Raw genomic sequence first — 19,164 nt, forward strand, 5'->3', positions numbered from 1 at the left:
AAATGATTGAAATAATAATAAAAAAAATTAATAAAATAGACACAGGTATGGGTGTGTGACTAAGAAATTGGCTTCTTAACAATGTGGTTTCAGATTCTGTCCCACTGCATGGCACCTTAGGCAAGTGTCTTCGACTAAAGCCTTTGGCAAAGCAAAGCCTTGTTAGTGTGTTTGGTAAATGAAAACTGAAAGAAGCTTATCATATATGTGTGTGTGTGTTTATCTTTGTCATGGCATCACAGGATAGTGCCTCCTAACTGGCTCCTCTGCCAGTGGAACATAAAATGCACCATCCAAACGTGGTTGATGCCAGTGCCCACTGACTGGCTCTTGTGCAGGTGGCACGTAAAAAGCACTCTCCAAACATGATTGATGCCAGGCCCACCTGACTGGCTCCTGTTCCAGTGGCACATAAAAAGCACCCACTACACTCTCAGAGTGGTTGGCGTTAGGAAGGGCATCCAGCTGTAGAAACATTGCCAAATCAGATTGGAGCCTGTTGCAGCCACTGGCTTTCCAGATCTCAGTCAAACCGTCCAACCCATGCCAGCATGGAAAATCGACATTAAACGATGATGATGATGTTTCTAAATTTGTGAACACCTAATAATTAAAATGGAAAAGCTATCAGAAAACTGATTTCTATTTATTTTTCAAATATATGATCTGCACCATTTCTAATTCTATTATGTGGTGAAATGTAAAAGTGCCTGTGTGGTGGCACATGAAAGTATCCAGCACACGGTATTTTGTCTGCCGTTAGGTTCTGAGTTCAAATTCCGCCAAGGTCGAGTTTCGGGGGTCGATTAAATAAGTACCAGTTACGCACTGGGGTCGATACAATTGACTTAATCCCGTTTGTCTGTCCTTGTTTGTTCTCTCTGTGTTTAACCCCTTGTGGGTAATAAAGAAATAGATATATATGTGACAGAATACAATTTAACCTCTCTACTTCCAAAAAGTCATGTATAGCGCATACCAGTGTGACACTGCTCAAGTGTACACTGAAATCTGCACCTGCATCATGCTTCACTCTGATGGCACATATATTTGTTATATGTCTTTCAAGATTTATTGAACTGTAGTCAACATTTCAAATCAATTCAATGAATTTCTCTTCAAAGCCAAACAATATGATTTCTATCAAAATGAATCTTCTAAATTCAAAATTTAAAACACATTTTCTAACAGAGGCATTGTCAAAGACGCTTACCAATTTTCGATTTTGCCTGTTTCTGAGTTACACTTGATGTTGTTTTAGCTTTTGTGGAAGGCAGTGTCCTAGTAGTTGCTCTGGTGGCTGCTTTGCTGTTATTGGTTTGCCTGGTGACTCTAGTTTGTGTAGTCAATGGTACTTTCTTGCTCTCACTTGCTGCCGTAAGCCGAGCTGGCTGCCTTTTGGTGGGTCCTTTTTTCTCTGGTAAAACCAAAGACGAAGTTTTCGGCTTGTGGGCAACATCAGCTTGGCGAGTTGTAGCTCTGGTTGTTGCACGTGTAGCAGCAGTAGTTGTAGCAGTAGTGGTAGATCTAGTGGTAGCAGTGGCTGCTCTTGTTTTGCGGGGAGGTTCCGCAACTGGCACAGTAGTTTTCACCTGTTTCTTTATAAAATAAATAAATAAATAAAATTAAGCTATTTTTCTTTTTATATAAAATCAAATTTTATATAAAACTAGCAGAGATACCTGGCATTGCCAGTGTTACATGCAATTGAAGAATTAGACTTTTCTGTTATATTTTCTGTAATGAACTGGAATACCTATGATTTGAATTTCATCAAAATTGCAGGTGAGGTTATTTCCCTCTTTACACACCCTAAAAACATTGTAATCATGACACATGTATCCCATACTACTGATTTTTATGTGTATATTCCAAAATTCCAGTCTTATAGAACATGTTAAAAGGATTTTGCTCCTGAAAAATGGAGGTCATGGAGCTCTAAAATGTGAGAGTTAAGGCCTCTGTTGGGAGTGGGTGCCTTAATGTCAACCAGAGAAGTTGAATTGTTGAGAATCTTTTTAACTTGGGTCTTATATCTATTGTTTGAATTTTTTTGAAATAGGAAATATATGTTCACTGGATTTGTAAAAGAGAGCAAAGCTACAGGAAATGAAAAGATGAATGATCACAATAAGCAGTCAGCTACCCTACCCAAGTCGTTACCACTCAAAATGTAGGATTCCTCACCATCCAGGTGACAGGTTCAGCCGTAAGATGCATATGATTCTATAGCAATTGGAAAGGCGTGACCCAACTGAAATAAACATTAACAACTGTGTGACGTGAGGGCTAAGGAGAAATGAAAGTGTCACCTCTGCAGTTTATAAATGAACACTATACTGATACGTAACTGGACAGAATAAATTTACAATCTATGAATGTCTTTGAATAACCAGTCACTCATCTGGGAAGGCCTTGAAATCAATGTTACCATCTGGGGATTATGTGTGACCCAGTGATAATAAAAAGACTGAAAGGAGGTCTGCAACCAAATAACTTTACTCAACTCTTTGCAACTGAATCAGTGGAGGAAAATATGCCTCTCATTTACTCGACAATTTATGCATCACATTGCAGAAATCACAATGCAAGTGTATGTCAAAGCAAACTCTTACACTGTTGTACCACTGAATTACAAATAATGCTTATCTTTTATGCTCAGGTGATCCTACAGCTTCCAAGAGTACAACTTGTCTTTGCTGAGATAAAATGACTAAATTGTGGGTGTTAAGTCCCACTGAAGAGGTGTTTCTAACTTGTAAGATGAAATTTTATAAATATTACTTCATCTGTGTCTAATATCTATGGTTAAAATTTCATCATCAACAAAAATATATGAATTGTCACGGGAGTTATGGCCCTTATGCATAGAATATAATTTCCAAATTTCGTGAAGATCCATTCAGTACTTTTGACCTGGTTTTGGATCATAAAAGAAATGACTAAAATTTGGGAGTTAAGGCCCCCATTAGGGTGCCTTAGAATCCTCATGAGAAGTAGAAACTTTGAGAATACTTCTTGATGTGTGTCAATTACCCATGGCTGAAATTTCATCAACATCAAAAATCTATGAATTTTCATGGAGGTTCTGCCCCCTTTAAGCCATCTGAAATTCAAACTAAACATATTGCATTATTCCCACCCTTATGCATTGAATCTAAGTTCCAAATATCATAAGAATCCATTCAGTAATTTTGGTCCATGAAATTGTATGAAACACACAGCATTATCCTTCTCCCTAGGCTTGGATTTTGTGTTCCAAATTTCATTAGCATCAGTGTTTTTGGATGTAGAAGTAACACACAAAACACACATAAAGACATTGACTTTGATATAATAGATATTGATATGCACATATACATACATGTATATATATATACACACACAAAAAAAAAAAAAAAAAAGATAAATTGGTAGATACAACTGAGTGGGCAAAGAAAAATATGAGACACTTTTTTATTTTGAAAAACCTGGTACTTATTCTATGTTTCTTCTTGTCAAACCAGTAAGTTATGGGGATGTAAATAAACGAACAGCAGTTGTGAAGCAGTGATAAGGGAGAAACACAGAGACAAAGACACACACACATTTACATATACTCTTTTACTTGTTTCAGTCATTTGACTGCGGCCATGCTGGAGCACCGGCTTTAGTCGAGCAAATCGACCCCGGGACGTATTCTTTGTAAGCCCAGTACTTATTCTATCGGTCTCTTTTGCCGAACCGCTAAGTGGCGGAGACATAAACACACCAGCACTGGTTGTCAAGCAATGCTAGGGGGACAAACACAAACATACATGCACACACATATATACGACAGGCTTCTTTCAGTTTCCGTCTACCAAATCCACTCACAAGGCTTTGGTCGGCCCGAAGCTATAGCAGAAGACACTTGCCCAAGATGCCACACAGTGGGACTGAACCCGGAACCATGTGGTTGGTAAACAAGCTACTTACCACACAGCCACTCCTGCGCCTATATATATATATATATATACGATTGATTTCTTTCAGTTTCTGTCTACAAAATCCACTGAAAAGGCTTTGGTTGGTTTGAGGCTATAGCAGAAGACACATGCCAAGTCACCACACAGTGGGACTGAACACAGGACCATGTGTTTTGGAACCAAGTTTGTTACCTCACAGCCACACCTGCACCCATATATATGTATGCATGTATATGTCTATATATATGTGTACATCTATATGATTGATTGATTGATTGATTCTAGTTTCAGCTTATGAGCTGTGGCCATGCTGGGGCACCGCCATAGAAATACATCTATACATATACATGTGTGTATATATATATATATATATATATATATATATATATATATCCCTCTCTCTCTCTTTCGGAGAGGCACTGAGCAGCTATACGCACACATACACACACGGCAGTAACTCCCGCCAACCGAATTCAATCACAAAGCTCCGGTCGGCTCGGGGCTATAGCGGAAGACACCTACCCAAAGTGCCACGCAGTGGGACTGAACCCGAAACCAAGCTCCCTAACCACACAGCCATGCCCGCGCCTACATATATATATGCATGTATATAGATACATCTATATATATACATTTATATATATATGCATGTATATAGATGCATCTATATATATATACATATATATGTGTATATATATATTATATATATATATGTATGTATGTATGCCTGTACATATGTGAGATAATAGTCTCACTTTAATAGTTTCAGTATTAAAGTCAAACTATTGAAGTGAAAGTATCTGACATTACAATAGAGAGATGTTATTGTTTCACTTTTGACACGTAATACTGAAATATGGAGAAGATATGAAATTGCTGTGGGCTTGCACTAGGCAAGAAGTTAAAAATTTTTTTTGGCATATGACACTACATGGAACCTTAAGTAAGGCATGTGTAAAATTTAAATGAAATTGGTTGTGTAGTTCTCAAGTTTTAGGGATTCACACAGACACATTCTCATCGTTATATATATACATATATATATGTACATGCAAACATCGCTTCTGTATATTTACTTATTCACATTTCCAAGTCCATTTTTACTGATGTTGTTGTTGCTGTTGAGTGTTGCTAACAAGCTGTTTTTCATACTAAATTGTAAATTGTTTTGGAAATTGATATTTAACCCTTTAGTTTTTAAACTTGCTACATGTGACCTCTCGCATCCAACCTACAATGTCACTCTAAAACAATCACACCGCTGAAATCTTGAAGCTACAAGATAATGGATGATTAATTCTAAGCAATGTAAATAAATAGGTATTTCAATAAAGAAAAAGCTTAAAATAGTTACTACCTTCTGTAACTTCTGCTCCCATTTCATATCGAAGGCAGACTTAGCAGGTTGTCGGCTGACTGTCACAACAAAGGGCCTACACTTTGCCTTCTCCAGTGCCGCCTGCTTCCGTTGCAGCTCTTTCTCTTCCTTCCATTTCTGCAGCATTTTCAGCCGTTCATTGCCTATATAATAATAATAATAATAATAATGAGAAGAATCCATGAAAAGATCTTATGAAAGAAAAAGATGTCAGGCAAAATTTGCAGATAAGGACTACTAGACTAAAATAGCCATAGCTGTCACTCACCAATAACTATGAGCTGGTAAAATGTACCATGGTTTTGTTAATTTGTTTTAGGTGCCTATTAAGTTATGAGCAGACACAGACACTCCTCATCAGCTCTTCTACCCCAGGTCTTGTGGAGAACTGAGGATGTGACAACTAAAGAGAGAGAGAGAGCAGAAGCTCTAAGTTGGTATTCATTTAAAGTTGAGAAGTCTGGAGACATCATCATCATCAGCTTCACACACGAAGATCAGGAAGGCTGTCCACGCTGCGTGCATGCACACTCATGACTGACAAGTCCGATATGGGAAAGGCAGGTCCGCGCCTTCCTCCTTCCTCAACATTTAAAGTTGAGAAGTCTGGAGAAATGTGAAATGAATTACCTTGTTCAAGGACACTTCACACACTGCGCAGTCCAGGAACTGAAACTACAGCCTTTTTGTTATGACCCAAACAATCTAGCCACTAAGCCAGATGACATCACAGGACATGATTAAGACATATAATCCACCAGCATTTCTGCCTGTCGTGATAAAAAAAAATGTCAGCTCCAAATGCAATCCTTTAATATTTTTTAAAAGACACATACTGTCAGTAACCATAGTCAGTGTACATACCAGTGGCACATTAAGGGCACCATTCGAGCGTGGTTGATGCCAATACCACCAGACTGGCCCTCGTACTGGTGACATAAAAAGCACTCACTACACTGTCAGAGTGGTTGGATTTAGGAAGGGCATCCAGCTGTAGAAACTTTTCCCAGATCAGACTGGAGCTTGGTGCAGCCTTCTGGCTTGCCAGCCCTCAGTCAAACCATCCAATCCATGCCAGCATGGAAAGCGGACGTTAAACGACGACAGTGATGATGATGATATACCTATACATATTTACATACATATATTTGTATGTGTGTATGTATGTATAAGTGTTTGTATGTTGTCTGAACACGTGATAGTCATAAATAAGTTTACTGTTATGCAACCAGGATCATTCTTTTCCAGTATACTGTGAAGACATGTCTGACTCTGAGGAAATGTTACTGTTCTTGGAAAATGGTGAGAGTTGGTAACAAGAAGGGCACCAGACTGTAGAAAATTTGCTTCAATAACCTCCATTCAACCCGCACAAGCATGGAGAAGTGGAAAACAAATGATGATGATGATGATGATGATGATTTATGTTACCTTTCTTTGCCAATGCCAATCACTAAGATCATCAGCAGGTGCAAAAGCTTTGAAATCCCGTTTATGGCCAACCCCACAGACTTTCAGCCAACTGTAGTTTGATGATATTTTCAAAGAACTTCCTCAAAGACTTCTCAACATGTACGCAAATTAATCTCCCACAAGATAGAATACCAGCTCTATCTAAAGTAGCCTTCTCATAGTGCACTACCACCTATTTCTGGTATTTTACGAGGAATTTGTAGACAAGTGATCTTCCACCATTTTCTACTCCTATGGACCCTGTTGATTCCTATTTTGCTCAGGTGGACCCTCAGAGCCATCCCAGGTTTTAAAAAAAGAGCCTATTGTATTTTTATAATTAAATATTATTAATAATTATATATAAAAAAAAATTGTTAAAATATTTCATGTATTGTAGACATGTATCAAATTTCTTGCATAGAAACTTTAACAACAAAATCTTATATGGATCCCCAAAGGCCATATGAACCCTGGTTGAGAAACCATTGCTGTAGACCAAGATGTTATACAACGCATCACTGAATTTTTACAGAAAATGATGGACTGAGTGCTTAATCTTTTAGCACTTGAACCAGTTGTATCCAGCCAAAATATTATTCAACTTGTTTTCAGTTAAAACCGACCAGATCCAGCCTCTCACAGCAATAAATTGGACAAAGAGATCTGAATGTTAAAAGGTTAAACTAGGTTAGAACCAAATAAAATAGACAAGGCATAAAAAAAAACTCACTTTAATATGATGCCTTCAGTGGGTTATTCCATAATAATAATAATACAATAAGACATCAACCCAGACCTTATAAGCCATTATAATAACTTGAAAGCCGCTTATCCACTCTGAAGATAAATGGTTAACTGTTTTCTGTTCAGCAAGCTGAATAGGAACCTGGTTTGTCTAAAGCAGTGTTTCTCAACCATTTTTCTACCTATGGTTCCCTATTTTACTTAGGTGGATCCCTATAAACATTTAATTTGATGTTTTAAAAAAATCAGATTCCAATTTCATAATTAAATATTATTAGGAACTGTATAAAGAGAAGTGTTTAAATATTTCAAGAATAGTCAAAGAGTAAACCAATTTATTCTTTTATTCTTTTACTTGTTTCAGTCATTTAACTGCGGCCATGCTGGAGCACCACTTTTAGTCAAACAAATCGACCCCAGGACTTATTCTTTGTAAGCCTAGTACTTATTCTATTGGTCTCTTTTGCCGAACCGCTAAGATACGGGAACGTAAACACACCAGCATCTGTTGTCAAGTGATGTTGGGGGACAAACACAGACACACAAACATACACACACACACACACATACATATATATATATATATATATATATACACGACATGCTTCTTCCACTTTCTGTCTACCAAATCCACTCAGAAGGCTTTGGTCAGCCTGAGGCTATAATAGAAGACACTTGCCCAAGGTGCCACGCAGTGGGACTGAACCTGGAACCATGTGGTTTGTAAACAAGCTACTTACCACCTCATAAATTTTAACAAAATCTTACATGGAATCTAGTTGAGAACCACTGGTCTAAAGAGAACCCAAAAACTGTGAGGTCAGCAAGGTCAAAAACTTCCAAGGACCATCACATCCCACTAACCCTATAGCATTCAGATTTCTCTGTCAAATGTAATGTTTACTTATTCACACTGATTTGCATTAGTCATCTCACAGCTTTGAGATTTCAATGATGTGATTGTTAATGTTTAGAATAATATTGTAAGGTAGCGTGAGAGACTGGATCTGGCCAGTTTGAACTTAAAACTGGTTGAATATTTTGACCGGATATGGCTGGCTTAAATGCTAAAGGGTTAATACAGCAAAACTAAGAATAATAATAATAATAATTATAAAAAGTAAAAGTGTTTCATAAATGTCTTTCATTTAATCATATTGTATACATGTCAGAGTTGCCATTAGGAAAAGAAAAAAAGATTTGCTGAAAACTGACAATGATGATGACATTCCAAAATTTGCAGAAACCTAGTCTTTTAGTTTTGCTAACCTAAGTTCCTAAGATATTTATTTGAACCCCACGTTCCAAACATATTTCTCACTTTCACCCTCCACTCGCATGAGAGAAGTTCAAGAGCCTTGAATCAAGTCGAACCAATAACATTATAAGTGAAGAGATACATTCTTGAATTTGGATTAAGTTTGTATGGTGTTGGGGAAGAAGAAGATGGCATGGGTGAGTGGGAGGTCTGACATTTCAAAATTGACCTTTTGTTTGAGAGAGAAAACACCCCACCCCACCCCCGCAACTGAAATTATTAAATAACAAAAGGCAATTGAGTAAAACATACATTGGGGCTGTTTGCAATCAAATTCTAGGTTAATTCTGTGGTGTTGTGTGAGAAGGAGTTGATGGATGGTGAAAAATAACTGCATCAGTATGGAACCTAGAGACCTATGAACACAAGTTTCAAATTTTAATCTAAAGCTTTGTGAGTAGGTTTGGTAAGTGGAAACTATAATATAGACAGCAGTTTACAGTGTGTTACCAAAAAGGAAAACTATAATTGTCACTAAATGTGACTAGGGTGTTAGAAACACCTAGGGCCAGTCCTTACTGATGAGACAATGGAAATAGCTGAAACTGACCCGTCAGTATAAGGAATTCTCAAACGGTGTTTTTGGACAATTATATAGTCCCTCTCAGTATATATGTACACAATTATGTGCTTTGACCACCACAGCATTAGAGCACTTTAGCTCTCATTTCTAGCAATGTAGGTGTTTCTACCACCCTAATCACATTTAGTGACAATTTTAGTTTCCTTATATATGTGTACTAGCAGAATTGCCCGGCGTTGCTCGGGGCTGAATTGCTTGAAAGTACTGTTAATGATTGCACTGGATTATGATGATTATTCAGGCAAATATTGATATAAGTTTACGGTGGGAGATAAGGACTTGTAGTGATATTATAACGGTGCGCGCTCGCGCACCGACCATTTGTATTTCGCGCGTGTTGGTGCCTTCACCAAGGCACAGAAAGGAAGGGCCCTCTCGCGCATGCGCGAACCACCGGAAGCACGACCCGCTTGCCTATCGTGGTAGTTAGCGAGGCAAGGGGGTCGTAGAACGTTTGACCACTAGCGACAGTCATCGAGGACTTGGGAACCAGCGATTGAAGGCGACGGTCACACGTATATTCTCTCTCCGTCAGGGCTTGATTCTAGCAGCAGTCGGCCGAAATACCTTTAACCAAATTGTTGCCGACCACATTTCAACTTCCCTGTTCGACGCCATTTTGACCCCTTTCTGTTTTTGGGCTGGACATTGTAAATATTACAATCTATTAACTTATAGCGGTGCGCGCCCGAACCTAGGACATCAGATAACACACTTATTGTTATTGTTTACCAAGAAAGAGAATAAAGTAGTTATATGTATATTTTACGTCTGCGTCTTGTTGTTTCTGACTGGTAGAATTCTGGATTATTTAAGCAACGGCTAGTGAGTGATTGCTTTGTGCACCCCAAAAGTGCACGAGGATATTCACACACCCCACATCACTAAGTTCGTTTCACTGGTGACCCCGACGTGATTCTGGTCTAAAACCAGAGATCACTTATCAACAAAAAAAATCCAGTTTTTCTGCGAAGTCGGAACACGATTTAACTCTACGCATTCATCTTACGATGATTTGTTTCCGGCCACCACAAACAGCTGTAGAAGGAGCCCCTTTTCTTATTCTACAGCCATGATGACGAACGCCATCAATTCATCGATGCTTTTTCTCTGCCTTCGTCATCACCATCGTCGTCTGTCTACTTCACGTCGTCGCTATCTTCGTCGCCATCATCACTAAGAACGATGTTGTCCCAAGTCCACTACAGTCGCCTTCCACCACCAACGTCGCCTTTCAACACCGTCGACCTCCACCAAGATGTACATAGCAACTCGCGGAAGTTTGGTCCACTTGCCTTTTGTGCATATGCACACCAAGGATTCACAGCACCGTCTATCTACGAGATTCTTCTGTTCCAGTTAACCTGTCACAGCATTGAAGCCACAACCGCTACACGATATGTGTTCAACCGGCATCTGCATTTTGTGATTTCAACATTTCTGTTACAGAATGAACTGCTATTGTACATCAGGCTATTACAGACTGGTAAATTAATTCTTGTCTGAAATAGCACTTGAGAGACATTTTTTCTATGCGCTGTTTTTATATTTATGCTCGCATTCACGTACACACACATAAATGCTCTCTCTCACATACATACGTCACACATGCTTTTCTCGCTAGTTTTTTCCATGCTAAATTTGCCTTTTGTGGACACCCCTCATTTCTATAGACCCTAGGGGTCACGTATACATAGAGAGGGTTGTTTGTCCATTATAACGCGCCAGCATGTCATACTTTTGTTCCTGTGCGAACGAGGCATATAATCGCTCAACCACTGGCATATTCTTGCTGTTTTTCGGTCTGGAAGCACTGTTGCATTTCATGCGCCTATTGCTTCGCACGTGTACTTGCCTTGTTTTTGCAACACGTTTTGCGTTAGCTTGATTTCTTTTCCCGACTCATGTCGGATGTTCATATGCGCTGCGCCATGTTTAGGCGTAATTATTTTTCCCTGTTAGACCCTTGTTGGTCACGTAAATTAACAGAAAATTATCTGTGTCGCGCATCACACCAGCATGTTTGCACTTTTGCCTTTTGTGTTACTAGCGATCTTCTGTCAATTCCATTTCCTCTCCTGCAGCAATTGATTTAACTGCTATTTTGCAGGATCAACTACCTTTAGAGAAGTTGGATTTTAATTTCGTTTAGGTTCATTAACAGTGAGTTCTGCCTTTTCTTTCGCTCCCTTCAGCGGAAGGCTCTATACTTTGTGACGTATACACTTTCATGCATGCACTCTTGATTTTTGCTCATTGAGTATTTTTTCTCTTTTTCCTTTAGTAAATTTCTTGTGTATGTTATAAATTTTGCCATTATATTATTGTGTGCTATTTTGTTATCTGGTGTCCACCTTGAGTTTTGCAGTCACTACAATAAGTTTCCTTTCGTGCGTACGCACTGGAGGGGAGCCTGTAGTGATATTATAACGGTGCGCGCTCACGCACCGACCATTTGTATTTCGCGCGTGTTGGTGCCTTCACCAAGGCACAGAAAGGAAGGGCCCTCTCGCGCATGCGCGAACCACCGGAAGCACGACCCGCTTGCCTATCGTGGTAGTTAGCGAGGCAAAGGGGTCGTAGAACGTTTGACCACTAGCGACAGTCATCGAGGACTTGGGAACCAGCGATTGAAGGCGACGGTCACACGTATATTCTCTCTCCGTCAGGGCTTGATTCTAGCAGCAGTCGGCCGAAATACCTTTAACCAAATTGTTGCCGACCACATTTCAACTTCCCTGTTCGACGCCATTTTGACCCCTTTCTGTTTTTGGGCTGGACATTGTAAATATTACAATCTATTAACTTATAGCGGTGCGCGCCCGAACCTAGGACATCAGATAACACACTTATTGTTATTGTTTACCAAGAAAGAGAATAAAGTAGTTATATGTATATTTTACGTCTGCGTCTTGTTGTTTCTGACTGGTAGAATTCTGGATTATTTAAGCAACGGCTAGTGAGTGATTGCTTTGTGCACCCCAAAAGTGCACGAGGATATTCACACACCCCACATCACTAAGTTCGTTTCAGACTTAACGATCAAACGTGTGCCATTGCATTGTTTTGGGGGAACCAAATTTCTGATGAGCATTATAGGGGCACCAACTTTAAGTTTGAGAAAGTGTGGTGGTAGTCCGGGGTGCTCAAAGGAATTGAGTACCTCTATTGGATAGTTGATGACGTCCTCTGGGTCAGGAGTTGTATCGATAGACTGATATACATAGACTTCCCCAGGAATGAGTTTTAGCATTTCATCATTAATATGGTGAACAGTTTTATTCCTCGGGGCCAGTATAGCCTTTTTGCCAATCCAATCCATATTCTGATAATTAGCTTGTAGATCTGGGAACACTGCATCTCTGAGATCAGAAGGTGTCTTAACAATGGTACAAATGGAATCGATGGCAATATTACCATTTTCATCCCCTGGTATTTTGCCTTCGCCAAGTGCAAGGAGGGTGTGAGGAAATGCTGCTGATGTGATATTACGTCGCATATGAGCACGCATATTGGTGTGAAGTTTGAGAGTTACTTCCCTTTATTAAAAAAATATGCATTAAAATGGAAAAAAATGATGGTAAATTATTTGTAAAATCATAGACTCATCGTAGACACGCGCTAATACCCAGAAGGGCTCGATATGAATCACGACTGGTTAAACTGCATCGCAAAATGTGGGAGTAGTTAGGAATCTAAATCGGAGTAGACAGACACACAACCTTTCTTTTATATATAAATATTTTCGTCCTAAAAAACTTTGTATGGATTGAATGGAAATATATACACGCACATTATACATACATGTGTGTATAGATGAATATATAAATACATTTAAATATCTATATACACTTTTGGGCGATCTTTCTGTTTCTTAGAGATAACTTTAGATCTTATTTTCGTCCTAAAAAACTTTGTATGGAGTGAATGGTTACCTCTATGGAAATATATACACACACGTTATACATACATGTGTGCATAGATGAATATATAAATACATTTATATATCTATATACACTTTTGGGCAATCTTTGTGCTACTTAGAGATAACTTTAGATCTTATTTTCGTCCTAAAAAACTTTGTATGGAGTGAAAGGTTACCTCTATGGAAATATATACACACACATTATAGATACATCTGTGTATAGATGAATATATAAATACATTTAAATATCTATATACACTTTTGGGCGATCTTTCTGCTACTTGGATATAGGTCTTATATTCGTCCTAAAAAACTTTCCTGTCACACACTCACGCACCCTCACACACACGCACGTTAGCTTACAATTTTATTTATATATTTGCGTGCCTATGTGTGTAAAGAGGAAGTGGGAATGCAGAGTGAAAGAGTCACTCACTACAAAAAGTGAATTACTTTCACTTTATTCGTTGCACACTGTGTGTGTGCGTGTGCTGTAGCCCACACTAAGAAAAGCATTTGACTTATACACAACAATGTGAGTTTTCTTTAAATTTTGCTTAATTGGGGTTGAAATTTTAAAAACTGGACCTGGCACGACCCGATGCATTCTACTCTTAAAAATACTAGGTAAATTGTAATTGAAGAAATCCTATATTGTAGATTTCTATAAGATACAAAGGGAGGCAGATAAAATCTGCCTTTTATAATAAGAGATGCATGTCTCTCTCCTTGTCTTGACAATGCACAATAGTTGTAAATGAGTGCCACTGTCATATAAGCAGTGTGATTCATTTCCAATTCTCCATGAAAGCATGTTTGGCCATGGGGGAAGTATTACCGTGCTTAGAAACAAGATGAGGGTTCACAACAGGAAGGGCATCTGGCTGTTGAAGTTTTGCCTCAATAAACTCCATCTGACCCATGTAAGCATGTAAAAGTAGATGTTAAAGAATGTCGATGATGCTGGTGATGGTGTGCGAGTCTAAGAGGGTAGCGAAAAAAACTGTACAGAGGTATATGTCAAAACACACACGCACATGGTTCTGCTTGTATGCATCAGGTGAGAATAACGAGAATTGTTTTGATGAGTGCCTTGCAGGGCTGTGGAGTCAAAACAAAAAACTTTGACTCCAACTCCTCTATGTAATTAACTGATTGTGGCCTATTTTACCGACTCCGACTCCAGCTACCCCTTAATTGGTTCCGACTCTGACACCACAGCCCTGGTGCCTAGGGCCCTCAATTACTTTGCTATAAAGGTATGGTTGTATGTTTAAAAGGTTTGCTTCCCAACCACATGGCTTTAGGTTCAATCCCACTGTGTGGTGTACCTTTGGCAAGTGTCTTTAATTGTAGCCCTGGGCAATCAAAGCCCTGTGAGTGGGATCCGTAGATGGAAACTGGCCAGTTGATCCGATCAGCCTGCTGGTGAAATTAACATGCAAGCAGCTGAGCACATCACAGACACTGGAGTTTGGTGCATACCCTGGCCTTACCAGCTCTGAGCAAACCATCCAACCCATGCCAGAATGGAAAACTGACATTAAATGATGATGATGGTATGTGTGAATAGTTTTGTGTCTCCTTGTCTTGACATAGTTGTAAACAATTATCACCAAAAAGTGGTATCATTTGCTTCCAATCATCTGTGAAGACATGTCTGCCCATGGGAAAATATCAACCTGGCTTGGAAACCAAGTGAGAGGGTTGGTGACTAGAAGGGCATCCCAGCTATCAAAAAACTGTCCCTCCTATGCAAGCATGGAAAAGTGGATGTTAAAACAATGACAAAGAAAACAAAAACAGGAAAAAAGCGAGGTGGCTGAGTTCCTTTCAACCTCACCTTCATGTTGCAAACAGTTCATCTGAACAGAAGATGCGGACATAAAAATAGGAACAGCATTTCGACTGCTTTTGGAGTCTTTTACAAAAGGAATTGATCTGTGTGTACATGTGTTTCTCCTTTTTAATGTCAGCACACAGATTGTAAAGACAAATTGTTTACGGTCATCATAGGCCATCACCACCATCATTATCATTTAAATGTTCCATAGTGGCATTGGGTTGGATTGGTTTAGCAGGGTTTCATGGATCCAAAGACTGCATCAATATCCAGCATCTGCTTTAGCATGGTTTCAATGGATGGATGCCCTTTTACAGCGTGTACCGGGTGTTTTCTCACACTACCAGCACTAATGGGGGCTATCATGTAGTTTGCAAGACTACAAGCCCCGAGAAGAGTCGGGTTCATGCTAGATGAGGAATTAAAGTGAAAAGGAGCTAGAGCAGAGCAGGATTCGCTGCAGTAGAGGAGCTACATAGCTAATCACGTTTCGAAAAGACGATAGGAGCGATCAGAGATATTAAGTGTGAAGAGGTGGAACTTGAGGGTACAAGATGAGTGAGGACTAAGGAGTATGGAGGTATGAAACACCTAACGCACCTGTAAATTAATAACTGTAACTGGCAAGAGATTATATCGACAAAGATATTTCTTTTGGCTTTGCATTTTTTGAAAATTATTAATCAACGAAAATTATGCGTATTTGCCCATCGTTTCTTTCTCTTTTTTTTTTCTTTTAAGAAGCACATAAAACATAAAAAAGACAGTAACAATGACCTGTTAATGATGTTTGATATAAAAGCGATTGGGAGAAATGAAAAATAAGTCATGGTCAGAAATCTTTGTTTTGTTAATTGATATTTAGGACATATTTACTGAAGAGGAAACGGTACTATTTAAACAGAGGTCCGGATGCATCAACGTAACGTTATGAAGGGGAGGGTTAGTTTTTAGGATTAGGGTGTCATTACACGTCCACACAGCGTACATTTAAAATGTGGCAAGCCTTCGGTTTTGTACGTAACACCTGTATTTAAGTAGTACCGTTAAGAGACCCTGTATTTAAGTGGTACTGAGGAAATAATCATTTTGATCAAGGTAACAAACAAAAATAAAGTAGGTTACGATCTAAAGGTTGTTGCTTTATATAAAAATATTTGCTATTTCAACGAGGTTTAATACGCAAAGAAAAAAAATATAGCTGTGAAGCCAAGACTAACGATCCGACAAAAACAAGTTTACGCTCTCCGTCTCCTGACTTCCTTAATAATAAATATTTCCAACAAAAATTGTATAGATACATTCGAATGAGTAAATTACAATTATGACAATTTTTTTTTCCTTTTTATTTGATTTCTACAAATGTTATTGCTTAAATCCAGATCATACATACGATCCCCACTTTTTTTTTTTTTACCCCAGAGACTGCATCAAGAACTACATTAGTGTTTTTTTTCTTTTAAAAAAGGTTTGATTTGAAGGAGATTTGGTTGCTACTCTTGCAGTTCGAACGACCTTGTTGAAGTTTTGTCGTTGACTCGTGCTGAACCTCATTTTATCAAGAGTGCTTTTATGTTAAAGTAAGTACTGTAGATTCCGTTAAAGGGATACGATCAAGAAACTAGTGTTTCCTTAATTTAGTATTTAACGAACGGAAGTACTCGACAATGAAAATAAACGACGGGAACCGTAGTGTATACTAGTGCCGCCCATAAATTATATATATATAAATTTAACGCCTTCAAAAATATATTCATAAATGAATTTTGATCCATAAAAATTTCATGAACATGGAGGATGGTATGGGACATGTACATAAAATGGAATACTTAGATGAAGGCAGAAAAAATTAAATTTAAAAAAGGGGGGGAAAACTACGACTATAAACATAACAATTATTTAAGCTCATTAACAGAAGAAATAAGATACTAAATTCATTTCTCCACATGTATTCATACCTGAATAAAGCGCCGTTACTATGGCAAATGACAAGTTAAAATATTTTCAAAACTATTTCGAACATTTTTTATGTACCTCCATCATAATGATGTAAATATTTATGTTGTAAAAACAATGTAAACTTACATTTCTCTTGTTTCTTATTATCTCGGATTATTTTCTTGTTTTCTTTGCCCGAGGAAGTTTTCGTCAATGCATTTTCCAACACGGGAGAATTTAGAGAAAGATCAAATTCCGTACAAGGAGACATTACCCCTATTTTGCGCCTTCTGTTGACCATTTCATCACGTTTGTTTTGCCATTCTTGTGATCGACGAAGACGACGTTTAATTTTCGGATCAATGCGTTCAGTACATTTGTAAGCAGTTTGATGGGATGACATGATTGATAAGAATATATCGTTAAAATTTCAAAATAAACAATTCAACAGCAAAACTCGGCTTTCCAACAAGCACACATTAAGTTGGGTAAAAATGATTTGAATATTAGCGGTTGATAGTGATTGGTTGACTGTTGAAACAACGCGACATCTAACGGAAAGAACCAGAAATGTAGTAGTTACCTCCCCTCTTCACAATTTGTTATTCTGCATTTAATAAGATACAAGTGTTCTTTTTCTCCCCAAAATTGTAGAACCCAGACTTATATTTTAAAAAACAACCCCTTCATTGCTAATTTTAGAAAGACTTTAAAAGAAAGAAAATTTATTCATCTTAAAGAACCGAAAAAAGTTTTAACATGACTTTCTAACCATTTTTGGTAAACTTACAAAATATGTTTGTAAACACTGATCTCAGATAGCAAAGGAAAGCAACCACATAGACAAGATATACCTCATTCTTCCACAATAAATGGATTGCCTTCTAAAGACAGAACATTTCTGCACACTTCAGAATGTTTGTACCAGACGTGGATTCCACGCGTTTAATGTAAATAATACTTTAGGAGATAATGACGGAACCCGTGATTACTAAAAATAATTGTACTGATTTAATTACCATTTTATTGCATATTTTAAAAATTTACCTAATAAAATATCGTACATGAGAATTTTTGGCTGGCATTTTGGGATTTTAGCATGTCGGTTCTATGTACTCCCTTCTGTTTTGCAAAGGAAGTTGTTTGTGTACAGATTCGGCAAGTTGAACCTCCGTGAAGGCACCATGAGGAAAGGAGGTGTTTAAAAACGTACATTATAGCTTCTACCCCGTTGTTTTGCAATGTGGGATACAAGAAAAAAATTGGAAAAATCCCGACAAAGAAATTACAACTTATATGGGACAGCTATTCCGGAAGTCCGCCTGTGTGTGTGTGTATGCGTGCATGTATGTATCTACGACGGGCTTCTTTGAGTTTCCGTCTACCAAATTCACTCACACGGCTTTGGTCAGCTCAAGTAGAAGACACTTGCCCAAGGTGTCACGCTGCGAGACTGAACCCAGAACCATGTGGTTGGGAAGCAAGCTTGTAACTCTTTACAAAATAGTTATAAGCGATAACTATATACTTTTATACTCTAGGCCAGTGCTTTTCAAACTTTTTGCTGGAGCGGAACCCCAAGGAAACATTCCACTGGCTTGAGGAACCCCTGTGCAATAATTTAATAGTCTTATGCACACATATCTGCACAGGAGAATTAAAAATTACTGCCGATTTTAGCTGTTTTGTAACTTCTTGCGGAACCCTGGTTGAAAACCACTGCTCTAGGCACATGGCCCGAAATTTTTGGGGAGGGGACCAGTCGATTAGATCGACTCCAGTACGCAACTGGTACTTAATTTATCGACCCCGAAAGAATGAAAGGCAAAGTCGACCTCGGTGGAATTTGAACTCAGAACGTAACGGCAGACGAAATACCTATTTCTTTACTATCCACAAGGGGCTGAACACAGAGAGGACAGACAAACGGATTAAGTCGATTAGATCGACCCCTTGTCCGTAACTGGTATTTATTTTATCGACCCCGAAAGGATAATAGGCAAAGTCGACCTCGGCGGAATTTGAACTCATAA

The 19,164-nt window shown here is 38.5% G+C and overlaps 1 protein-coding gene across 1 annotated transcript in view; it reads right to left on the reverse strand.

The window, feature by feature from the left end:
• Positions 1 to 17,534, reverse strand: part of LOC115218256 (disks large-associated protein 5) — a 20,587-nt gene extending 3,053 nt beyond the window's left edge. The window contains exons 1-3 of the mRNA XM_029788004.1: positions 17,279 to 17,534; positions 5,305 to 5,468; positions 1,214 to 1,598 (exon numbers count right to left, since the gene is read on the reverse strand). Coding sequence (XP_029643864.1) covers positions 1,214 to 1,598; positions 5,305 to 5,468; positions 17,279 to 17,534 — 805 coding nt within the window. The remainder of the gene's footprint in view (positions 1 to 1,213; positions 1,599 to 5,304; positions 5,469 to 17,278) is intronic.
• Between the last annotated feature and the right edge of the window lie 1,630 nt (positions 17,535 to 19,164).

Source organism: Octopus sinensis, linkage group LG13 (genome assembly GCF_006345805.1).
Source record: "Octopus sinensis linkage group LG13, ASM634580v1, whole genome shotgun sequence".
In the NCBI taxonomy this organism is placed as follows: Eukaryota; Metazoa; Mollusca; class Cephalopoda; order Octopoda; family Octopodidae; genus Octopus; species Octopus sinensis.